The 26,689-nt window shown below is 36.6% G+C and overlaps 1 protein-coding gene across 2 annotated transcripts; it reads left to right on the plus strand.

Moving 5' to 3' along the window:
- Nucleotides 1–10,162: 10,162 nt before the first annotated feature.
- Nucleotides 10,163–25,257, plus strand: masp2 (MBL associated serine protease 2). Of its 2 annotated transcripts, none has more exons than XM_079849139.1 (12): nucleotides 10,163–10,359; nucleotides 11,403–11,566; nucleotides 11,704–11,920; nucleotides 13,306–13,483; nucleotides 13,791–13,922; nucleotides 17,464–17,660; nucleotides 18,707–18,854; nucleotides 21,882–22,000; nucleotides 22,095–22,173; nucleotides 23,051–23,173; nucleotides 23,261–23,335; nucleotides 24,191–25,257. In XM_079849139.1, exons 2-12 carry the CDS (start codon nucleotides 11,556–11,558, stop codon nucleotides 24,970–24,972), a joined length of 2,061 nt encoding a protein of 686 aa, XP_079705265.1. In that variant the 5' UTR covers nucleotides 10,163–10,359; nucleotides 11,403–11,555; the 3' UTR covers nucleotides 24,973–25,257. The 2 variants fall into 2 exon arrangements, with proteins under 2 accessions (XP_079705265.1, XP_079705264.1); XM_079849138.1 differs by lacking the exon at nucleotides 10,163–10,359 and adding an exon at nucleotides 11,146–11,228.
- The last annotated feature ends 1,432 nt before the right edge of the window (nucleotides 25,258–26,689 follow it).

A 26,689-nucleotide genomic window follows, 5' to 3' on the forward strand; every position in this document is an offset into this window, starting at 1 on the left:
GAAATTAATCAAAAAGTGTTTATGCAAAAATAAATCACATTTATTTGACCCAAAATGCCTAAAAATGCATACATACATACAGTGAGGAAAATAAGTATTTGAACACCCTGCTATTTTGCAAGTTCTCCCACTTAGAAATCATGGAGGGGTCTGAAATTGTCATCGTAGGTGCATGTCCACTGTGAGAGACATAATCTAAAAAAAAAAAATCCAGAAATCACAATGTATGATTTTTTAACTATTTATTTGTATGATACAGCTGCAAATAAGTATTTGAACACTTGAGAAAATCAATGTTAATATTTGGTACAGTAGCCTTTGTTTGCAATTACAGAGGTCAAACGTTTCCTGTAGTTTTTCACCAGGTTTGCACACACTGCAGGAGGGATTTTGGCCCACTCCTCCACACAGATCTTCTCTAGATCAGTCAGGTTTCTGGGCTGTCGCTGAGAAACACGGAGTTTGAGCTCCCTCCAAAGATTCTCTATTGGGTTTAGGTCTGGAGACTGGCTAGGCCACGCCAGAACCTTGATATGCTTCTTACAGAGCCACTCCTTGGTTATCCTGGCTGTGTGCTTCGGGTCATTGTCATGTTGGAAGACCCAGCCTCGACCCATCTTCAATGCTCTAACTGAGGGAAGGAGGTTGTTCCCCAAAATCTCGCAATTTATGGCCCCGGTCATCCTCTCCTTAATACAGTGCAGTCGCCCTGTCCCATGTGCAGAAAAACACCCCCAAAGCATGATGCTACCACCCCCATGCTTCACAGTAGGGATGGTGTTCTTGGGATGGTACTCATCATTCTTCTTCCTCCAAACACGTTTAGTGGAATTATGACCAAAAAGTTCTATTTTGGTCTCATCTGACCACATGACTTTCTCCCATGACTCCTCTGGATCATCCAAATGGTCATTGGCAAACTTAAGACGGGCCTTGACTTGCTGGTTTAAGCAGGGGAACCTTCCGTGCCATGCATGATTTCAAACCATGACGTCTTAGTGTATTACCAACAGTAACCTTGGAAACGGTGGTCCCAGCTCTTTTCAGGTCATTGACCAGCTCCTCCCGTGTAGTTCTGGGCTGATTTCTCACCTTTCTTAGGATCATTGAGACCCCACGAGGTGAAGTCTTGCATGGAGCCCCAGTCTGAGGGAGACTGACAGTCATGTTTAGCTTCTTCCATTTTCTAATGATTGCTCCAACAGTGGACCTTTTTTCACCAAGCTGCTTGGCAATTTCCCCGTAGCCCTTTCCAGCCTTGTGGAGGTGTACAATTTTGTCTCTAGTGTCTTTCTTTGGACAGCTCTTTGGTCTTGGCCATGTTAGTAGTTGGATTCTTACTGATTGTATGGGGTGGACAGGTGTCTTTATGCAGCTAACGACCTCAAACAGGTGCATCTAATTTAGGATAATAAATGGAGTGGAGGTGGACATTTTAAAGGCAGACTAACAGGTCTTTGAGGGTCAGAATTCTAGCTGATAGACAGGTGTTCAAATACTTATTTGCAGCTGTATCATACAAATAAATAGTTAAAAAATCATATATTGTGATTTCTGGATTTTTTTTTTTAGATTATGTCTCTCACAGTGGACATGCACCTACGATGACAATTTCAGACCCCTCCATGATTTCCAAGTGGGAGAACTTGCAAAATAGCAGGGCGTTCAAATACTTATTTTCCTCACTGTATATGTACATGAATGGATGAATAAATGAAAACTCAGTACTTTCATATATAATTCAAAAATATAGTGATTAGCTATTCTCCAGTGTGGGCCATTTAAGCGGATTCAGAATTATATAATTGAAGCTGAAGTGTGTCGTCTGCCATTGGTCAATGGAACAGATTCAAACTCACGCCATTGGTTGAGCTAACGTTCCTGTGGCGAAATGAACAGTGCTGGCGGTGCTGAAATGAACAAAGCAATTGTGATATCTCAACATTGTTTACACTTTTAAAGAGGAAATCAACTTACAAATGGCTTATTGTGTCTTCATACGCCTGGATAGGAGAAAATATTTTAACACTAACAAAATAAGCGCTTCAGCTTTAAGGTCAATGATGGTGATGAATGAGGGAATCTCGCTGTGAGAAGGTTAGAGAAACAACAACATAAGTTAAGTGTCAGCGGTGCAGAAATTCTTTCTGTATATGAAATTTTATAATTCTGAGTTATGAAACTATTTTGCATAAAAAAACATTATTTTGAGAGAAAGCAGATCTAAAGGCATTGTATTGTGATGAAGTATGTTTTCTCTTTTATATACAATTGCAAGCCTGTTTCCAGCTTTCTTATTAGATTTCTGCATGTTTGAGAAAATAAATCAGTGGTGTAAACCAGAAATGCCATGGATAAACACAGGGAAATGCAGATTCTCTTAAAACTTGACTGTAAATAGCATGTGTCAAAGCCAAGTAGACTGTGAACCTTACTAATTGGCTATTACTCAAATAAACTAAAACTTACTAAGTCCAATCCAAACATTACCATATCAAATACATCACAAGACACGTGTAAACAGCTAAAGACTGTGATTTAGCGTTCGTTTTCATTGACATGTCCCCACAGTCTGGCATTAATGTGTTTTGGGTCTCAGTATTGCCTCAAATATCAGCTAATCAAGTGATGGACTGCTGCGATATCTATACATAAATGTCAATGTGTTATTGATTATGAGTGATCTTGAGGTTAAGGTGATGAATTAAGAAAGAAAGATTAAGGGGAAAACTTTGATGTGAAGCCAAATGAAAACAACCATGAGTCTCCAGCTGCAGCTGTATGTCCTTTTAAACAGTACAGCTAATGATAGGGAAATTACTTGTGATAAATCGAGGCTGAATCCCCCCGCATTGAGGTTCGCCCCGATGTCGGATTGCCATTACTCTTTCGATTTAGTCCTTGATGCATCTTTCACAGATTTAAGTCCCCATATGGCCATTTCCGTTCTCCTGTGGGCCTGTGGCCGTTTGCCAAATCAGTGGCTCTGACACGCAGCTCTGCACCAATGACAGAGAGTGAGGTGGCAATGGCGAGAAATGGTGCTCAGGTGCAGCAATCACAGCTTTAGGGTAGAATTCAACTTGACATTAGTTTAACCACAGACTATTGAATAATATCTACCCTGATTACAAACAACAGGACACCCAGTTATAATCAGACACAGAAAACACACCAAAAATGCATTAAGCACGCTCAACATTGTGCATTTCAAGTAGACACAGGTATAATGGAGTTGAATTTATAGCCCTAAAGTTGCATCAAACTTCAATAAATCCAATTGTCTGAATTCTTAAAAACTTTGCAGTATCAAAAAGATAGGAACAGAAAAAATACATGCATTTTACTTCTATCATTTCAGATTTCAGTAGAACAAATATCAGAAAAAAATTGAATTCTTTTAAAATGTGTGTACAAAATGTTTCACAGATATTTCGAGGTACCGTAAATGGCTTCTGGCCCTGACTATAAACCTTATTTTTAACATAGGAGCGGATGCAGGCATTTGTAACTTGTGGACACGGCCCAAGTTTCAGTCTACCCTAGCACACAAACTTTTGATGACTAAGCAGAAAATAATTGAAGTGTCAGGAATTATGTCACATTTTGAGGCCCCTGGTCAAAGCGCTGATTACCCCTTCTTTCTGTTTTCTGACACCTGACCCAAAGGTAGTCGACACACCAATAAATTCTTGGAGAAAAATAAGAAATCCTGTTCTAATACAGGAAAACCGTGAGGCTGCAAAGACTATTTCTTTTTGTTTGTTTGTCAGTTTATGACACAGTTAAACCATAGGGAAAATGATATGCTGTGAAACGGATTGTCTTGATTGTAGTCATTTATTTTTCAATCTGGGCAAATGGAAAGGTGGGTGATACTGCTGATTACCTTGTCAGACGCTTTTGTAGTTTCAGAGACTTTACAGAGATCCTTAAGAAGTGTAAATCCCAAAGCTGACAATGATTACAATTTTTTACATTGTTCTTTACGTCCTTGTTGTTTGTATTTTTAGGTCACCTGATTGGCTTGCATGAATGAGAAAGACTTATTACAGTGTTAATGCCAACACCTGATTTACTCCTTCACATGATTCTGCCTGCTCTCGAAATAACCACCCAACAGTGTGTTTATGGGGTTTATTTTGTTGTATTGTACATTGAAGTACAACAGGATGTGTGTGATATTTCAGCAGGTTTTTCTCTCATAGCCTAAAGTCTCAGTCAAAAGTGTGATTTTGTCCCCTTCTCTTTCTTCATTGGTATTATTGATCCTGGATATGTATTTTATGTTCACAGTGCTCCCGTTCCACATCAAAGTGACAGCACTGTCTGGCGTCTTATCAGGATGCACTTCATTATATGGTACAGCAAGCATTACTGGGCTGCTCAGAGACCAGTTTCTGAGGCTCTGAATATGTGAATGTAAATATCCTTTTGTTAGTTTCGTTGGATTCTGTGCAAAATTGCTAGTTCTTGCTTGGATCCATGCTCTTATTTGATTCCAGGCTGAACCTAAGATGCTTTTTCAATACAAAGCTACACAAAAATATTTAAAACAAGGCTAATGGGATGGAATATGTCTACCATGGCCTGATAGAATGATGAATTGTTTTAATTATAGTTCGTATTATGCTTCATCTCCTCAAGGTTCTAGTGCATACTCAGCAACAGAAAATGCAAGTACTTGAACAGTGACTCATCTTTTCAAAATGAACTTCATCTATACTTATAAAAGGAAGAAAAGAGCTCTAAACAGTATTTGAATTAGACATGGGCTAACAGTTGCTGATGCACAGACAAGTATCTGGTCTCTGACGTAGAGTCACTTGTGAGTAAATGAATGTGATTGTCTAATCAATTAGCGCATCAATTTGCGCTGTCTATACATTTTATCTTGTTATTGTATAAAATCTTGCTTTAGCAAAATGTGCAAATGTAAAGATGGTAAAAACATTAATTATTGTTGTGCTTACTCGACAACTAATGCTTTGCGTCAAAAGAATTTGGCAGATTTCATTCAATATTCCCCTGAAATATAATTGTTTTACCATTATTGGAATGGATAGTTGAGATTACATGTGGATTTACTAAGTGATTTCACATTAGATTTAAATAAACCCAAGGGGTTTGGCTGGTTAGCATAAGACAGTTAGTCTCTGCTAATATTTATATTCGCTCTCCATTGACAGCCATGCATTCTAAGTAAATCACAGAAACGTTCATTTTATTATAGTAGATCTTTTACCATTCTAGCTGATTTTTGTTACTGTAGATATACAGAATTACCCATTAATAGACACGGTACTTCCTTGAAAATAAATTCCAGCACAGTGTTACAACAATCATAATGAAATGACCCTTCACAATAGATAATGCTTTACAATGAACTATTAGAGAGCTACATATATGTCAATTATATGTCGAACGGCATTTCTGTAATGCTTTTACAACATTTCAAATTCCTCAGTTCTTGCCATCTCTGAAAAGCCAAGCCAGTGTTGATTCTCGTTTTATTACAAGCTCTGTCACGTTCTCTTTTTGCAGACTCTCCTCAGTTCGGCTGTTTGTTTGTTTTTTAAAAGGAAAAAGTACAGTTCAGTTTTTGTGAAGGAAAAAGTACATACTTTTGATTGTGTAGCAGAATAGTAGGCAAGCATACTACTTAGTAGTACATACCACCTTATAATCTTTAACTGTTGCTAGTTACATGCATCCTGTCACCGTTTAAATTGTCCTGTCAATCTTCTTGTTAAAATCCTCCACGTTCAATTTAATTTAATTTAATTTCCTACTGTTTCGGAGAAAAATGTAGTAGCATGTTGATCTGCCAGTCGTGGGTTTTTCATGCAGAGAAAACTCTCCTGTGTTTACAATTCGCATATTGATGCATTTAAAAGTTAATGACCAAATGTATCTTTACAAAAGTTCACAATGCTGTTGCAGTCAAAATATAATGTGGATAACATTGAATAAATATCTTTTCGTCAGGTTAGATACTGATTTTTAATCACTCATACCCCTTTATCTAAACCTACCATCAGACACACACATCCATCATGTTTGTAGTTTTTTAACACTTTTTATTCGCGTTTGTATCCTCATCCAATGAGCAATTAGTTGTAATAGCCATTAGAGTGTGCACAGATCTGCACTTTGAATTCTAACCAGAAAAAGTAGCCTAGTAGACCATCTGTGTTTCTTTGGAATACTCATTTCAACATACTACGATTTGGGACACACTAATTCTAATTTCGAATACTATTTAGGACAGACAGTATGCAAATTGGGACGCAGCATCTATTTACAGATATGACAAGACGCGCACGGGCGAGTGTGTAACGCTGCAGGTTGAAGCAGGGAAGGATGCAGGATCTACTTGCAGCAGCTTTTATTTAAACAAACTCTAACACTCATAAACTGGATTACAAGAAACAAGAACAGAACAACCAAACATAACACAACAACGACAGACCAAGAACAGACTGAAACACAGGGCTTAAATACACAGAACAGATCAGGGAAACGAGACACAGCTGGGACAAATGAACTCATAATGACTAATCAACAAGAAAAACTACAAAGGACTACAAAACGTGGCACAGAACAGGAAATAACATAAGTCCACACAAGACAGGAATCATGACAGAGTGACAAATGTACACAATTTTCTTTCAAAATGATATGTGCTCATTAATGTGTAATTACTTCTACCAACTAATCAAGTATTCTCGTAAGCGTAGAATCTGCCATTTAGAATACACACGAGCGAGCCGCTCGAATGGCGGCAGCCATGTTGCGCCTCCATCTTGAAAATACATTAGCCTAGGAGGGACATACCTGGAAATTCAAGCTTCGCCCTTCGCGTTTTTACACTCAGTGGCACCGTGACGAATGCGAGGGGGAGATTACTCGCGACTGCCGGCAGATTTGAAATAATACGGTCACCGTAGAAGTTAAAACGCCCTCGGAATGGGAGGGGCTAGAAAGTAATATTCAGTTGGTAGTCATATACAATTTCACCGCTAGATGGGGGGAAATCCTACACAGTGTAGCTTTAATTTCTTTCAAATAGAATAAAAATACAAACTTACTTTCCCTCACTAAAACATGCAGGTGCCTAGATGCCTTCAGAGGTTTCCAGTCAGAGTACTTGAGGGAGTCTCATAAACCAATGCGAAAGGTTGTTTCCTCCTTAGAATCACTTCAGCTGTGTCCCAATAACCTGTGACCTCTCAAGCAGGCGTGATGACAGAGGTCAGCGCATTACACCTGACAGCCACAATCAGCACGGGCATGTGCAGCTGGAAATTACCATTGTCATTTATGAGGATAATTATTGTAATCTCATACATCAGCCTTTACCAGCGTAGTGTATTGGAAATGAGGGGTCTATTATAAGCTTTATGGAACATTTGTCGCTTTATTCACTTAGTCTCTCTCTCTCTCTCTCCTGCTAACCCTCTTTCTCTCTCTCTTTTTCTCACTCGTACTGAAACCATCTTTTTAAATCATTAAATAACCATCTCATTCTGTGCCAACAGGTTTAAATGAAAGGGACTGTGGCATTACAAAGGCATTTATAATTCATTCTGCTCTCAGGGTAATTGGCACGTGCGACGGCAACAGGCTTTCAGTGTCACCTGTTGTTTTTTCATCATAAACATCTGCCTGTGGCACATCGCAACTCATATGTCTGAAAATGTCACAGGGCTGTAAATACTTTTTTCACATGAGTGTGAGTGTTCTACTTTTGCCTTTCATCAGTGTTACGTCTCTTATTCATTATCACAACACGGTCAAAAGTGAGCCACAATTGGTGTTGGAAAAGCCATTTTATAATATAAATTTGGTCAATTTTTTACTGTTCAGCAGGATGACAGATGACAGTTTTATTGGAGTCTACGTCATGATTAATAGCTGTTCTTATCACAGTTTTTCTTGATTGCTAACACACAATTGATGAAACAATTCACCATTTTCTCACAACACAATCTCAAAACCACACACCAGCTTGTACAAACCTCAAACTTCCACTTCAAATTCAAATCAAAAACTTAGCCAAACTTTGGCCTCAGATGACACACAAAACCTAACAAATACACAGATACTCCACTGTCTAGAGAACACTAGTGAGATCAATTCATAACTCAATGAATAACTGCTACAAAAACCTCCTTTTGGCAATTAGGAATCATTTTACAGTTTAATGTCTATTACAGTATACAACAAAATATAGGGGTGCAGATACAGTGAAATTCAACAGTAAGCTGTAAGAAAAGTTTATTTTCATTACACTTCTGTAAAGTGATCTTGCAGTAGATGAAAAGCACTTGAAAATAAAAGTTCAAATACCAAAGAATTGAATACAAACTTATGCAATACAATACAGTATACTGTTAATTACATTACAGTAAAAAAATAAAAATAAATTCAGTATCTTCGGCCAAACTGCATTACAGTATTGGTGACCATATTTGCCAGTCTACAATATATATATATATATTTTAGTCTTCTGACAAGATTTTCTTTCCTTCACCTAGGCATTCGTCTATCAGTTCTGCAAAAGTACCAAATGTAAGAAGTACATGGCTCCAAATCAATTTGACAATTATGAGTTTGAGGGAACATGTGCTACAGTATTTCCTGTAGAATAGTGAAAGTTCTCTGATCTAAAGGACTACTACTGTACACTATAATTATACTGTATGTGTGAGTAGTATAAAACCCCTGTAGATGAGTCTGTAGGCCATGGTCATTCCATGCACAAGAACATGGTCAACTATAACGCTTTGTATTTCATCAAGAACAAATGTCCTTTGGCCCTGTCCCCTTCATTTTTCTTTTCTCCTGCTCTTACTCTTTGTCTCCCACCACTAGGATTCATTCTCCAAAGCACATAATCACATGTGGCCATATTTATATTATCATAAGATTCTGATCAGTTTTGCTACTTACTGTTTACACATGGATAAATGTGTGCCATTGGGGTTCGCAGTGTGACACTTGAGGTAATTATTATTTTGTGTACTTGTGTTTTCTGAATGAGAACATGGTTAAACCAAAATGAGGACTTTTTTTTTAGAAAACATTGAGAAAATTGGAATGTGTCAAAACAGGTGATATGAGTTAAACGTTTCGAGAAACATGTCTTTGTTTCAAGAACTGAATGAACGGTTTAGGAAATTGGGCCAACCGAATCAGTTATAGTGTGTGAGCTGTCACAAACTTGCCGTGGAAGGAAGACAATGATGCAGGATCCAAATAACATTAAAGTTTACTGGTGAGTAACACATACAGCGTGACCACATTCAATAACTGACAAAGGATGAAAAGAACAGGGAGTATAAATACACAGAGTGAGGAGGGAGCTAAACAGGCACAGGTGGAGGAAGGTAAACTAATCAGGGACTAACAAGAACAGGTGCAGACAATACATGACATCATGGTGACATTAGCAGTCAGGAAAAATAAATATATGAATATCCTATCTCAGTGTCACTAGAATGCGGTTGCTTGTTAAGTTTGTAGTGTTACAGTGAAACTATGTGCTGATAAATCTGTTTATCAATATTCAAAATATACAATGGGGTCCAAAAGTCTGAGACCACTAGTAAAAAATTCTATTGCTCAAATTTCTAATTTAGTATATATTTTTTTCATGGTCAATAATGTAGTAGTTTGAGTGAAAAGTTGATTTAAAGAATTAAAATAAATTTCAGAATATCTTTAGTCCACATGCTGCAGTGTCACAATTGTACTTTGATTTGATCAGCGACCTTGTGATTTCTTATTTTATATCAAAATGTTGTTTTTAAATCTTAAAACTTTTTTTTTGCAATGTGGTATCAGACTTTTGGACCCCACTATATTTAAATAAGCATTATAAAACGTACGTGTTTGATAAAGCTATAAAGATAAAATTGTTAAAGGTCCCGTTCTATGTGATCCCATGTTTCAAACTTTAGTTAGTGTGTAATGTTGTTGTTAGAGTATAAATAATATCTGTAAAATTATAAAGCTCAAAGTTCAATGCCAAGCGAGATATTTTATTTAACAGAAGTTGACTACAAAAAAACGGCTGGATTGGACTACACCCCTCTACTTCCTGCATTAATGATGTCACTAGAACCGTAACCTCCGCCCACAGGAACACAGGCGTATTGATGGCGAAATGTCAACAGACGTGGTTGATGTTTATCTATAATATATCGGATACCGCAAAAGTTTAATTCGAAGTTGTTAGTTTGCTCTGTCCATTTCACCACAGACTGTTTTTCTAACCTGGGATAATATCAAGCAGACTTCTCTCAGCGTTTCATACTGACGAAGGGGGCAATTTCAACTATATTCCAGCAAGCGGTAAGTAGTGATTTAATATGGAAGTAGCGATCAACTTCACATCGTTTCTCTTAGTAGGATGAAAATAATCTTACTTAAACTGTGATTAATATACAGAAAGCGATCAAAGAACAATCCCTTTCGAATCGCCCAAGCTGTCAATCACACAGCGCAAGTTTATCTGGACTCTTGCCAAAACTCGTTATGAAATCAATGACGCTGTTACTGCACAACGAAGCTCTTATTTATATACCTCATGTTTGCATTGGTGAAATCATTAGTGAGAGTGCAGAAACTGCGTTGCAATGATAAGATCTTTCACGCGATCAACAGACTGTCATCTGCTCAATGCTCATCACTGCGACCTTTTATGTGATGGTAATAGATCTAAATACTTAAAAAACTTCTCACTATTCGTTAATCCAGATAGCTGTAATAGTAAAAACGTATAATAGCTGTAATAGTAAAAGTTTTCCAGATAGTTCCACATGTAATGCCAGATATTTCATATGCAAGCATGTCAGCCAATCACAGCAGAGGGCGTTTACACTGAAGTCTCACAGCAGACACGCCCCTTCAAACAGAGTGTTCAAACCAGGGAATGAAATCAGGCTAGGAAATATGCCTTTTATTTCTAAATTATAACAATTTTTGATCTAAAAAACATACTAACATTATAAGGGCACCCCTGGAAACATTATAAAATAATAAAAATAATCCATGGAATGGGACCTTTAAGATCTGTTGTTTTGTTCTTTGGACAAATTAATTTCTACAAACTAAAGTTGTGTTTGCATTTACACACAGAGGGGAACAAATCAATTATTGACGACTGGTCAGAAGGACACATTCCAAAAATGAGAGTTAATTTGCTGTCAGATGTTTTAAAAGTAAGAATAATATAGTCAATAGTCAGATTTAATCAAATGTTTGATTTACTTGTTCTGAATGTGTGATTGTTTCTCTTCTTGTTTGAGGAGAAAAAATATATTGTCAAGCTTGACAACAGAGATTAACTTCACTGGTATATCTTCAACCCAATAACTGATATTGACACTTGACAGAATGGACGATAATGAAAACCAAAAGTTCAGTGTTCAGCGCTGTGTTTACACTGAGCCATTTATTCAGCTGGTTCATTAACCTGGAGGACAGAGTTCAGCAAAGGAGATCAGGACATTTTCTGTGAGATGAACTGAAGTTTGTGGTGTTCTGGAATGATGAACAGGTATGCAATGTGTTCACTGTGATGTGTTAAGTGTGGAGTGGGAACAATTGCCAGTCCCCAATGTTTCTGTTAATGTGTTGGGATTGTGACAGCTTCAATACGTTATCAGTGATACACCTTTTTTGCTGCTGTTTTAGTGTATCTTTGGCTTTCGTCGCCCTGCTTCCATTAGCTTTTGGTTCAGAGCTGACAGGACTGTTTGGGAGCTTCACATCACCAAACTTCCCAAACGTCTACCCTAACCACCAGCGTATGGTGTGGAATATCACAGGACCAAAAGGACACAGATTACGCCTCTACTTCACTTATTTTAGCCTGGAGCCTTCTCATCGCTGCGAATATGACTATGTTCAGGTTAGATCCATGTTTTCAACAGAGATTTAAAAGTTATTTTATGTGATACACACCAAAGTGCACAAGTCCTAGATAATGATTCATGTTTTGGTATCACAAACAAATCAGTCTGTTAAAATCGGATAAAGAGAATTGCAGTTTTAAATGAGAAAGACATTAAGACATTCTTGCCAGTGCAAATCAAAATCAGACTTTAATCAGGAATCTGTTAGTTTGGCTGATTGAAAGCTTTACAAGGTTCACACAAAAATTAAAATTCTGTCATCAATTACTCAACCTCGCTCGTTCATCTTCAGAGCACAAATTAAGATATTTTTAATAAAATTTGAGCCAGTTCTGTACTTTCCATTGACTCGCAACTACCAATTTGACGCTTCAAAAAGTTCATAAAGAGATCGTAAAATTAATCTATATGAATTGAGCGGTTAAGTCCAAATTTTCTGAAGAGATTCGATCACTTTATATGATGAACAGATTGAATTTAGGCTTTAATTCACATATAGACATTGATCAGCGAATATAAACAGAACCATCTTGCTTGACACGCAAAAACAAACCTCATTGGTTCTTGCAGAAGCTCAAACGTGCTGCGTAACACAAGAATGAACCTCATTGGTTCTTGGGGAAGTTCAAACGTGCTGCGAAAACCCCAGAGAATGAACCTCATTGGTTCTCTCGGAAGCTCAAACGTGCCGCGAAAACCCCAGAGAATGAACCTCATTGGTTGTTGCACGTCAAGTGAACATGCTTGACCTTCTGTTTACCACAACTTATGTGTGAGTTGATGATATGTGAATAAAAGCCTAAATTCAATCTGTTCAAAAGCGAATGTGTCTCTTCAGAAAATTTTGACTAAACCACTCAATTCATGGATTAGTTTTACGATTATTATTTATTTATTTATTTTACTTTTTGAAGCGTAATAACGTTCAATAGGGAAAGAAATTCCTCAGATATTGTTAAAAACTATCTTCATTTGTGTTCCGAAGATGAACGAAAGTCTTACGGTTTGGAACGACATGAGGGTGAGTAAATAATGACAGAATTTTCGTTTTTTGGTGAACTAACCCTTTAATGTTAAAAAGTTATACTTCCTTTATTTGAAGGAAGGGTTTATTTATAAACACTTACAAAAATATATAATGTAGATTATTACTAAAATATTTAAGTATATTGATAATTAATCAGATATTTAAAATATCAAAACATATTAGCCAAGCAAGTGTAAACATCTTTCTAGTAAACCTGTTGCCTATAAGCACCATTTAATATCAAATACTGAACATTTGATTAAACCTCTCTATCATGAAATGCACAGTATGGCTGTTATGTGAATGCAGGATACAGATGCGTGTTTGAAATAATTACTTGCTTAAACTTTTCAGGTGTTATCCGAAGGAAATGAGACGGTCCGGTTCTGTGGCGAAACGGAGACAAATTACGGTGATGCGCCCAAAAACACTGTCATCTATTCTGCCAGCAACACCATGGCCGTGCTCTTCAGATCAGATTACTCCAATGAGGGCCGTTTCACAGGCTTCCAGGCATTTTTTTCTGCTGAAGGTGATGGAAACAATGGATTCACTGCATGACTGTCTCTTTCTTCCGCTGTCACCTCTTGCTGTAAAGGCTAAAGGGTTGAACTAGATGATAATTTAAAAATGCTAAATAAATCAAATATTGTATATTTACTTATGACTTTGTATAGTCTAAAATGAAATAGATTTTAAGTTTATATTCAGTATATCCTAAAGTCATTTTAATTATATACTGTATATCTAAATGCTTTTTTTATTATACTTGAATTGATCTTGGATGCCCAAACCAGAATGAGAACTGCTGCTAAACAATCTTGTTTTACTCTTTACAGACATTGATGAGTGCCTGAGCACAATGGATGGAGAGCCTGTGTGTGACCATAATTGCCATAATTATGTGGGGGGATTTTACTGCACTTGCCGATTGGGATACGAACTCCACAATGATAAAAGACACTGCCCTGGTAAGGCTGATATCAGAGCAGGTGAAAACCCTGGCCTGTAGTCTTTCTGCTCATTGATGAAGAATTGTATAGGGCTGGCCACTGTTCAGATAATGATCTGATTGTGCAGCTAAAAGCACTCTTAAAGGGGTCATGATTTTAACATGTTCCTTGGAGTTCACTCATAATGCAACAACAACAGCAAAACAAATATATATGCAGAAAAACAAATATTTTCAACCCTCATTCTGCCCCTCTGTCTGAAATGATCAATTTGTAAGGGGCGGCTCCTTTAAGGCTGGTCAGTAAACGGCCACTGTTATGATTGGCTAACGTCATTGCATAAACAGGATCTACACCCATTCGCTATTGCATGTGATTAAAGGGATAGTTCACCCAAAAATGAAAATTAGCCCATGATTTACTCACCCTCAAGTCATCCTAGGTTTATATGACATTCTTCTTTCAGACGAATACGATCAGCGTTATATAAAAAAAATTCATGACTCTTCCAAGCTTTATAATGGCAGTGAATGGCTTTATATTTTTTGAAGTCCATAAAAGTGCATCAATCCATGATAAAAGTGCTCCACACGGCTCTGGGGGGTTAATAAAGGCCTTCTGAAGTGAAGTGATGCATTTGTGTAAGAAAAATATCCATATTTAAACTGTTAAATAACAGATTGGAGATTAAAATAATATCAGAAAAGAAATTTACTTTTTCTATGGTTAAATAAATGTTGATATCTTCCAAAGGCGCATTTTTGTTTCTACATAGTGTTGAAATGGCAACTAGTCAATACACTAAGTTTCATCATGCTAGCATGTGTGGAAGTATTTAAGTGTGTTACAACTAGCCCCGTGTTAGGTTGTGCCCTGTTCACCCCTATTACTATTAGTGGGTGTCTTGCTCTGGAGGCAAGCATATGCAAATATATTTGCCCTTGACAAATGACATTATCCCACAATATCCAAACAAGCCATTTTCCATGCTGCACAATTAATTTAAATGATTTTTGCTTCTCTCGATTAATTAAATATAATCATCGCGATATTTGCCCCTCTGATTATTTGTCCTGAAAACGTTTTTATTTTTATTTTAGACATTGATGATATCTTGCATTGGTAACAAGCCTCTATTAAGCCCAGTGTTTTGCTTAATCTTCTCAGTCTGGCAACCATGTACATGCATGGTTATATAATTATAGAAAATATTATGAAATAATATTTTTTTTTCCAAATGAGTATAATCTTAAATTTAAAAAATTTGGAGCAAGTGTGATTATCAGTTTAACCATTTACCACATACAGCAATGAGCAACAGTCTCTTTGCCTGTAATCTAAGATGTGTAAACATTTTTAATCAGAAGAAACCCAACTTTTAGCTGTGTAAGTCCTGAACAAATCTTTAAATGTTTAGGAGATATTGTCAGTACTGATTGATGCTCCAGTAGTGACTCTTGTACATCACAGACCTATTGAAACAGCGGTCACAGGAGCAGGCTGGGCAGCCACAGCTATCTATCAGTCCTGTCAACAGCTCTTGATTGAGCTAGCATGGCCTGTAATAAAGCAGGAAATAGAGTCACCAAATAGTAGAGGGGTTTGTTATATCATTGATAGAGTGGCCGCAACTAACTGCATAGCGCTTTTCGATATAAGCGAGGATTGTGTGGGCTTTCGAATAGGCATATTTACATTTTCGACCTTCAGGTTATGAAAACTTTTGGCAGAAAAATGGATTAGCTCCAAAAACTCCTCTCATTTAAAGTGCTAATGTTCACTGCGGTTCTGGACAGAGCTAACTGGCTTTAGCCTGAAGCACGCTTCAGCAACAGACTGATGATTCACTAGTGTGCCTGTATAAAGCAGTTGATCTCTGTCACTCTAAGCGAATCCAGGGTTAATTACCATTGGTTCCTGAGGGAACTGCGTTATAGAGATCAGTTGAAAATTTATACCTTTTTCTAGCTGTGATACTGTGCTAATGATGGGTAATTAATCACAATTACCAGGCCAGACATGCCTCTTAATTGTTTTTCTTTGCTAATGGGGAAGATAGAGACATCACATCATATAACACTGAAACAATGACTTGTGTCTGAATCATTTAATCATATGAATTAGTAGACCTTCACCCTGAGATTCTTCATTTATAGCAATTATTTGTAGCATCTGTACTTGTTGGGGTTCATTTATTAAATTAATAGTATGGCCAAAAATACAATTTCTGTCACCATTTATTCACCCTCAATGTTTGAAACCTTTTTTGACTTTTTTTCTTCGGTGGAACACAAAATGGGACATTCTAAATGTGACTCATGTGCTGCTATATTCCAAGTCTTCTGAAGCCGTTTGATTTCTTTTTATGAGAAATTTAAGTCATTATTCACTGAAAATCTTTCCATCCAGTAAGTATTACTCAGTTATTGAGTCAATGAGTCAATTTATGAGTGAATCATTGACTGAACCAACTTTGTTTAAAAGAATTGACTCAAAAGATTGATTTGTTTATAAATCAGCCATCACTACTTATTTCATGAATTTGCCTAGAGAGCGTGTGAAGGTTTTCAGTGTATATTACTTTTATAGATTCAGTAAATTATGCTTTTATGATGAAGTATTATTTTCAAGCTTTCAAGCTTCACACAGGATGCAAAAGTAGTACAATAAAACTTGTTTTCATCATAAAGCTTAAAAGCCCTAGTCCCCATTTATTTTAATGACCTGGAAAATAGCAAACAAAGAAAATGTTCAGATTTTCATCTTTTGTGTTTTTGTGTTTTGTGTAAGACAAATGGGTTTGGAACAACATGATGTTGATGATGCTATTGGATATGTATGGGTCTTTTTATTGTATTCGAAGTATCAGTAACTACTGATTGATTTTGCATGTTGGTTTTGCACTTCTGACAAAACAATAAAATTACTATCATTACTATAATCTTTTTTTTTAATATATATATATATATTTTTTTTAATCATAAATAGTGGCCAAATTTCATAGCTTAAAAATCCTAAATCTAAACCAAAGCCTAAATCTTACTGATGATACACAGTTTAGTTGGTAATAGCATCCAGTGAATCTAAACAACAACTATCTTGGGCAACCAGTGATTTTTGCATCTGATGAGGTTAAGGTTTGAGTAAAGGTGTTCTCTTATTTGTATGTTTTTTGGTTTTTTTTGCATATCTCTCATGTATAATCTCATTTAAATGCAAAAAATAATAGCAAATTTACCTGAAAAATTTGACTGTTTCTATCTCATAACCATTTTTTAGCTGTAAAGAGTTTGCATTCGCTAAAGTATCTAATTTTCATGCACGTAATGTTTGTAACTCTTCATAAATTTATAGATGCAGTGACAGAAAGCACTTTCTCTGGCCATTTTACAGGTGGAAAGGTTTATTTGCTTCTGAGCATCCCGAATCAATGTTGCAGTTTCCTGCGGTCCTCAGTGTTAAATGCGGCATGGATAGTTGTCTGTTTAATGTATATGTATATGTAATGTGTGCTTTTGACAATTTCCAGTGGGTGTGAAAATGCTTTTTCCCAATGTAGCTGAGTGTAGTGGGCAGGTGTTTCAGGAGAGGTCAGGAGAACTGAGCAGTCCAGAGTACCCAGGTGTTTATCCCAAGATGAGCCATTGTGATTACACCATCAGTTTGATGGAAGGCTTCCAAGTGACCCTGGAATTCCAAGACCTGTTTGATGTGGAGACTCATCCTGAAATCCGCTGCCCTTATGACATCCTTAAGGTTGGTTATTTCTCAATCAGCAAGCTCTGACAACAGGATGGTAGTTCAAACCTAAAACACCAGCCATAATAGCATGTGTGTGGACACATCTCAGTCACTTTAATGGGGTCCTACTGGGTCCTTTGGGAAGTCAATACCTCTACCTGATAAAAAATACTCCTAATAATATTCAGAGTTTGAGTTGTTTTTTTTTTTTTAATCGGTTGTTAAATACAGAAAAAAAAATCTCATGCTTTTTTGCAATGTGTGAGAAGTATTAATGCTAAAGATTTGCTGTTTTTACATGATTTCTTTTTCTCATAGGTGAATTGTATTGAATCCAGTTAGGGTCAATTTGGCCCCAACCATAAAAATTGTACCTACATTTTTAACATAATACAATGATTAAATTAAAGAATACTGTAACTACAAATGTAGAAGAACTATAAGAAAATTAACTCATTAATGTGTACACAGTGTACTAAATGTAATAAAATATTTTATATGGTCAATAGCATCCCCACACAACCGTCATAATGCTGCACTTTAAGACTCGTTTTAAGCTTAAGGAAGATTATTTACAGTCCAAATACTGTTTGAAGAGAGACATAATATGCCTTCTAGTGCCCTTGTTGAGTGTTAGAAAATATTGATTTTAGAGTGATTTACACAGAGAAGATTGGCTCTCCATATGCTTGATATGCTTGATGTTTAAGAGTGTTTACTTTTCAGCACTGATTTTATACTCTGCATCAAAGCTCATTCGATTTTAATGACTTGAATCCAATTCCCTTCTAATGGGTTTAACCATCTTGTTATGCTAAGCAAATTTGTAATTTTGAGTTTAGCTGTTTCCAACCTCACTGCCTCTAAAAACAAAAATGGTCCCCTTAGCACTGGTGTTAAGTGTCAGACTACTCCACTAATCACTGACCTGAAGGCTGTTGAATACATAATGTATGCTCTCTCATGCCCTCCATTATTTCTCATCACCCTCCCATCTCCCAAGAGGCTTGTTTATCTGTTGCCATTTGTATTTACTGACAAGTCAAACTGTTTTGTTTAAGATCACTGCAGGTGGAAGGGAGTATGGCCCATTTTGTGGCAAGACCCCACCAAGAAAAATAGAGACAGGAACTCACAAAGTGCATGTGACCTTCCGCTCAGACGGTTCTGGGAAAAACAAAGGCTGGAAGATCAAGTATACCAGCACAGGTAGTTTACAACCCCCTATTATGTACCTTTATGGGAAGTAAAGCATAATGCATACCCAACCTCAGTTTATTTTGTGATAATGAGCAGCTAACTGTGCATAATCCTACATATTAAATTACTACTACATATTAATTAAATAGATATGTGTGTCACGGGAGCTGCTAACAGGAAGCACACGAAGATTCAAACAAAATAGTCTTTAATCCAAATATCTCACAGACATAACACACCATAACATTAACGACTTAAATACACAGAGAAGCAAAAGAGCTAATTAATGGGCAACAGGTGAATGGGATACAATCAAGGGATCTAACTAGCACACACTAGGAAACTGGTTCACACAGGCAAACAGGCACAGAACTGAAACATATCAAAACCCTTACAATGTGGACATAAAATATTGATTTGTGTTGAAATTATTTAAAAATCTTACCTGTATATTATCTTAAAAATATTGGCCACTACAATGTATAAAACAATCAGCCTAGTGACAAATCAAACAAATGCAAACAAATGCAACGCCGGCTTCAATTACCAAATGAGTGGACCAACATTGCCATGAATGACGTTAAATATACACTGAAGCAACAGTCGAGTTCCGGAAGTAAAAATCCCATAGGGGAATTGATTTTGAATTATAAATTTTAAACCTTTAAAGAAGACCTGTGAGCTACTATGTTGTTAATCAATGGTATATGCTTTTGTTGAAGCCATCAGCCTGCATTATTTCATCTTACGTTTTAAACAATCATGTTCAATAGCAGAATACCTGGTAAAAAAAACTACACTACCCATTTTTCTGCAAAGAAATCTTCACCAATCAGAAAATTTCAACAAGCAAATTGCACCAGAAGAACTCTTTAGCACTAATCAAGTCAGTCACCCTAAGCTCTCAAACTACTTAAATACATGCATAATTTGCAATAAATGTACAATATGTTGTTTTTACAAATATGATCAACATCTTATAAATCAGTAGTTTTATATTCATCCAGAGTTTTTAGTTTTAGATTGTAATTGGCATACTTCATGAGATTGTAGTTCTTTTCCCTATCAAATGTGTTAAAGTTAAGGTAGGTAATTTTCAGAGGCTAGCAATAGCAAGCTAGCTTTGAAAGCATAAGATCCCACCCTCCCTTCAGAGCGTCTCCAAAGCCACTCCTCCTCCAAAACACAGGCAAACAAAATTGTCACAAGAAACGGCATTAAACTAAGCACATACAATAATAATGAGCATCAGCTTAAAGAGCACTGACCTGTACCACCTGACTGCTGCTGGTTCATCTCGGCGTTGATTAGTGTTAATTGCGGAGGTATAAAAATACATACAATGACAAGGTAGGCATCATATCTTTGCATTCGGACCGAATTCAATGATTGGACGAAAATCTTTTGGTCCACATACAATAATATATACATATAAATACACTTAGACCACTTAACTTAGTGATTGCTATCAGGATGTGAAGAGACTTTCAACCAGTAACAAAAAATATTTCTGGAACAAATCGCTTGCCCTGCCTTTAAGTAAACAGTCATTTTGTCTTTTTGTCCGAATTTCAAATATTAACATATTTTTAAAAATGTGTTCAAATTAAAGTTGTAATGTGATTACCTTGTAGCTGCTTTGTTTGGTTCAAGACTTATAACTCTTAAAGGAACACTCCACCGTTTTTTGAAATAGGGCTTATTCACCATCTTTCCTACATTTAGATAGGTGGGCAAATGCATTTTTGTCTCAGTGCATGCATTGTTTTAGTTTGGCAGCGTGCTGATAGCTTAGCTTAGCATAATGAATGGAATCCTTTGTTGCCAGCTAGCATGTCATGAGTAAAAGTGATCAAAAATAAAAAAAACGAATTACTTCTTGTGGCCTGCGTATTCACAACGAGTACAAATAGCAATGCAGATTAAGACTAGGTGATTTCCTAGGCATATATTGACTTGGGACTATATTGGGGGGAAGCACAGGCGAAGCACTGCTACTTGGGCGCAGAGATGTCACACAACACCTGAAATCCCCCAACTTCCGTCAACATACCAGCGTGAATAGTAGCCGGCTATGTTTCCTACAGTAGACATAGTGAATGGCGATGAACATGGCGGATTTTGTGAGAGACGAAGAGGGTGACTACTCAGACAGTCAAGAGCCAGAACCATACCTCTATGAACCAGAGTTTTCAGAAGAGGAGCTGCGTGCTTTGGAAATAGAACGACAGGAGGAGGAGGTTGCGATCGCTCAACAGCCTGAGGACGTGAGGATGAGAGCCAACACGAACTGGTGGTGAGTGTGATATCACTGCGCCCAAGTAGCAGTGCTTCGCCTGTGCTTCAACCCAATATAGTCCCAAGTCAATATCTGCCTAGGAAATCACCTAGTCTTAATCTGCATTGCTATTTGTACTCGTTGTGAATACGCAGGCTACAGGAAGTAATTCGTTTTTAACATTTTTTTATCACTTTTACTCATGACATGCTAGCTGGCAACAAAGGATTCCATTCATTATGCTAAGCTAAGCTAGCGGTGGCGCTTCCAAACTAAAACAATGCATGCACTGAGACAAAAATGCATTTGCCCACCTATCTAAATGTAGGAAAGACGGTGAATAAGCCCTATTTCAAAAAATGGTGGAGTGTTCTTTTAAACAAAGACCTTTTTAAAACCCCTATGGGAAAAATACTTCGCTGACACTGTTGCACTCTTTTAGGAAAGGGCTGACCGCTGAATACTATCATTGAACAATAGGAATCAAGTGTTCCAGAATGTGTGTAATAATAATGATTAATATGGTGTTTACCTTACATTTGTTTCGTGTGGATTCTCTCTCAAGCACATTTCAAGAAAATGATGAATGGTGTGCAATCTACCAAAAAATAAATGTTTTGAAGCAGGGTTTCAGATCTGATGGCTGTCTCCAGACATTTTAGACATGATGCATTAAGAATCAAATAAACATTTAAATGACAAGTCAATGGCCTGGTTTCCCGAATGTGTGTTTTCATTACTGTTCCCTTCTCTCACAGCCCAGCCATGCCCAAACCCCGTGACTCCTCGACACGGACATATCCAGCCCCAGCAGTCTCAGTACATCATGACAGACACCTTCAATGTCACGTGTCAGCTGGGCTATGAATTAATTCTGGTAACCATTTTTCCTCTTTTACTTTCTCTAAGATTTAAGAAAAAGAGCTTGGTATGCTATATAGAGTGTTAAAAGTGACTTTTTGGATCTTAAGGGGGAGGAAGCTTTGCCCTTTTATCAAGCCACATGCCTGAAGGGTGGATTTTGGGATGGACCGCTGCCTGACTGCATCAGTAAGTTGCTCAAGAATCCCAGATAAGCATGAAGTGTGTATAATCGTCAATGGGGGTTTACTGCAACAAAGAGGAGGTACGTTTTAAAACCTAAGGTGTTATTTCAAGCTGAAGTGGGTGAAATTCTGACTGTGGTAATTCTGGGATGAAATCGTGATGACACATGACAAAAGCACATTTCAGATATGCATTTTATCATGAAAAAATACAATGGAAAAAGGGGATGATAACAATATGTACTTGGTAAAATGAATGATTAAAACTGCAACAAAAACAAATTTTTTTTGCATGAAAAATCTAAACATGCAATTAAATTAAAAACTAATTCAGAAGTAAAATTATTGTTTTCAGAAAAATCTATTTTTCTGATCTCATTGGCATATATTTTTTGAGGTGTGGATTCATTTAACATATTCTTGTTTTTTCTTTTCTTTTGCTTCTCAAGTAAATTTATGTTATTGTTAGTAATTTCAACACTTTTATTAGGAAACAAAACTAAAATTCTGATTAAGAAATATTTTTTTCCTGTAAAAAACAGTGGTTCAACATTGCTTATTAAATTATTTATAAAATTAAAAAATGTATGCCAAACTGTAGGAATGATTATACAAGGTTATTTAAAACATGTTAAAATGTGCTGAAATAACAAACACAAATAATAAAAAGACAAGAAAAAATAATACAAAGAAAGAAAAATAAGCAGATTCAATTCAAAATGAAAGCGACACATAATCAACCGTAAACAGATTTTAAGAGCCAGATATTTATATGACATTTATTAAACTAAATAAAAAAAAAAATGGAAATGCTTAGGTTTTGGCAACACTGTCATTCTTTGTCTATAAACTGTCAGTTACCAAATGCCCTTCTTTTGCAGTTGTTGATTGTGGAGAGCCTGTTGAAGTGCATAATGCAAGTGTGAAATTCACCAAGACCACATATAAATCTGTGATCACGTATTCCTGTAATGAATTCTACGCAATCGAGGCTGGAAATAATGGTAAGGTGCATGGCACAGGATAGCAAGACACTGTACTAATCAATCATCACTGGAGGTTTACAGCAATCCTTTTCTCTCTGAAATTAGGAGTCTATACCTGTGCACATGACGGCTACTGGAGAGATGCCCTGGGTGGAAAAATACACCAGATATGTTCACCCAGTGAGTTTTAGTTTAATGCAAATGGTTTAACAGATGGTTTATGTTTTAATATACTGTACACTACCATCAAAAGTTTGGACACGTTTGACTGAATTTGTTTTTCAGGATCTCAAAACCTTCCTATCCAAAAGTCTTAAATGCTCAAAGTAGTAGACAAATATAAACTTATATTAAACTAATATGAAATATAACATTTTAAGTTTTTAAAGGGATAGTTAACCCAAAAATGAAAATTCTGTCATCATTTACTCCCCCTCAAACCTGTAACACAAAAGAAGATATTTTGAAGAATACGGGAAAACCAAACAATTGATGGGCCCTGAGAATGTGCAGAACTGTAATCTAAAGGGTGGCTCAGATCTTTTTTTTGGTTACTAAAATGGAAGTATGAAAATTATTTAACGGTTTTGAGCAGTGCTTCTCAGCCAGGGTGCAGCAAGCTTCTAAAGGGACCTCTAGCATATATGACTTTTAAAAAAAATCAAGATATTGCTTATTTTATTTAAAAAAAATTGTCTTTGAAAAAAACAGAATTCCCTAAGCCTTGGAAAACGTGTGGTTTCTAGGCCTGGAAATTCATGAGCACTTTTAGAATTAATTTTTTTTTTAGAACATTTTTTTTTTAGATGTGCCAAACTTTCAAATTTGAGTAAAAAAAAATACTTTTAAAATATCCTTAATCCTTATCCAGTTTATAATGAACAACTGGAAAAATCATGGGGCCTTTGAAAAAAAAAGTTGAGAACTACTGGTTTGTAGGAAAATTGAGGAAAAAAATGTCCACATTTTTTCCTGGTAGTTTATATCAGTGTCACATTGTCTAAACACTAATCTGATGTCTGCCATTTCTGTAAGTTTGTGGACAGCCTGAGAAAAAGCTATCCAAGGTGATTGGCGGGGAGAATGCAGAAAAGAACGAGATTCCCTGGCAGGTCATGATACGAATGGGTCCCAGGTTCATCGGTGGCGCTTCTCTCGTGTCAGACAACTGGGTCCTCACTGCCGCTCATGTCCTGAAAAGCTACGCAGACACTTCCCAGCTGCAGCTGAAGATGGGCACAGTCAAACACCAGGACAATGAGGCGGTCGTCGGCATTCCACAGAAAATCTTTGTTCACCCTCAGTACCATCACGATAACGTTAATTTCAACCATGACATTGCCCTGATTAAACTGGAGTATAAGGTACCTGTCAGTAAAGCCGTCATGCCTGTGTGTTTGCCTGGAAGGGAAGAGCGGTTTGTTTTGAAGGTTAATGATGTCGGGAAGGTGTCTGGGTGGGGTGTGTGGAATACAAACAGACCTGCATTATTTTCCAATAATCTCCAGTACGTACATTTACCCGTCACTGATTTTGAGGACTGTAAGGCTAAATATGACTCCACAGTGACGGCTAAAGGGAAACTAGTAGTGACAGAGAATATGATATGTGCTGGGTTTGCTCAGGGAGGAAAAGATTCCTGCCAGGGGGACAGTGGAGGGCCCTATGCATTTTTTGACAATCAGAGTAAAAGCTGGTTCATAGGCGGTATTGTGTCATGGGGTCAAGGCTGCGCCCAGGCTGGGTATTATGGGGTTTATACCAAAGTGAGCAATTACCTTCCGTGGATTGAAGAAATCATGTCAAAAAACAGTTGAAACAGTGTTCAAAATGTTTGACTATGATTTGATATGGATTTATCATTCGGCAAATTATTGTTAATTATTTTTACCATGACAGCACTGCATGTAGGCTATCAGTCATTCACTTATTTTTTTGGTTATTATTTTATTAATCTTGGTTTTGTACAGCACTTTGGTCGGCACTTGCTGTTTTTAAAAGTGCTAAATAAATAAAGTAAACTAAATAAACTAAACTGACATTTTGTATTCACTTATTTGCTTTTTGGGGTACCAAACAAATAAAATATACTCTTCATAATATATATATATAAAACTAAATACATTCTTTCAAACACTTTGTCACATGCCAGGGACTATAATTTCTTGCAGAAAGATGTCAATGCATTTGCTTAGTAAAATATAGGTTAATAAAATTAATATTTATAAAATTATGTAGTGAAAGTAAAAGACAAAAGAGGGTGTGCTACATTGTGAATTATTTTTACGTTGATTAATAATTATTTTCTTCAAAAATTGAAAATGCATAACCCAGAGTTACTTGTTTCATTTTCACAAAGCCATTGGTGTCAATGCAGAGGTGTTTGTTTAAAAGTCAAGTAAGCTCAGACATCATGATTTACAGTCATTAAGTTCTTATGCATTATGCATCTGATCTCAGAGTCCCTCCGTTGTCTTCTATCAGCAGCAGGGACCGTACGGTCTCTCCAGCCCTGTGTAATTACCTCTCCAGTGCTATTTTGGCCCTGTGGAGTTCTAATCATTCTCAAGCCTACTTCAACCTGTGTCCTATCGCAATAACTCAAGGTATGAACAACTGAAAAGTTTACTGCAAATACTGCATGCATTCGAAGCAACATATCATACCAACATTTACCATTTAAATACATTCATAACTAAACCAACACAACAGTAAGACAAGCATCACTATAGCCTTTTGCTTGGGATTTGAATAAACTCTTAACCCTGTAATTTTGTGCTATACAGACATGCACGATACCTCAGATAGCATCACTTGTTGATTAGAGGTGAGCTATAATGTCTTTTGCTGAGAAGAAAATATCAGTAGGTGGCGAGAATGAGTGAGTCATTTATTCATTCAGTAACAAAACAAGTGGCGGTTTTAAAGAGTCATTAAATCATTCACTCCAAAGATTCGTTCAGAATAAAATGAAACAGTGGACAATCGGGGTCGCATATAATTTAACCTAATATGGAACTATTTTCATTTAAAAATAACTTGCAATATTGTGTTTAAAATGTGAGCTACTCAATGTGAGGCAACGTGCTGTTGTTCTGAATAGTGGCATGATTGACTGCGTCACGCTTATTGTGAATATAGAGCTCACCTCACACTCGAGGAGGAAAAACGCACGTAGGCCAGTTTTACTCAGAGGTCCAAACTGAGCAGAAATATGCCATTTGTTGCAGATATTATTTATATGTACAAAAATTAAGACGGAATTTTGATAGCGTGTAATGTAAATCAATTATAATTTTATACAGTATACTTAACAGACTAAGCTAGGCTACTAAGTCAAATCTCTAGTTTTAATTGGGGCAAAACGTGCAATGAAATGCAATACAACGACGATTGTGAGATGTTCAAATATGCATGTATCATCTTAAAATATAAATAACACTTACTATTCTATATTTAAACAACAAAAACAACAACAACAACCTGGCTACTATGCTAGACTAACTGGGACTAGTCACAGCAATTACATAGGCC

The sequence above is a fragment of the Squalius cephalus genome (genome assembly GCF_949319135.1).
Source record: "Squalius cephalus genome assembly, chromosome: 18".
Taxonomy (NCBI): Eukaryota; Metazoa; Chordata; class Actinopteri; order Cypriniformes; family Leuciscidae; genus Squalius; species Squalius cephalus.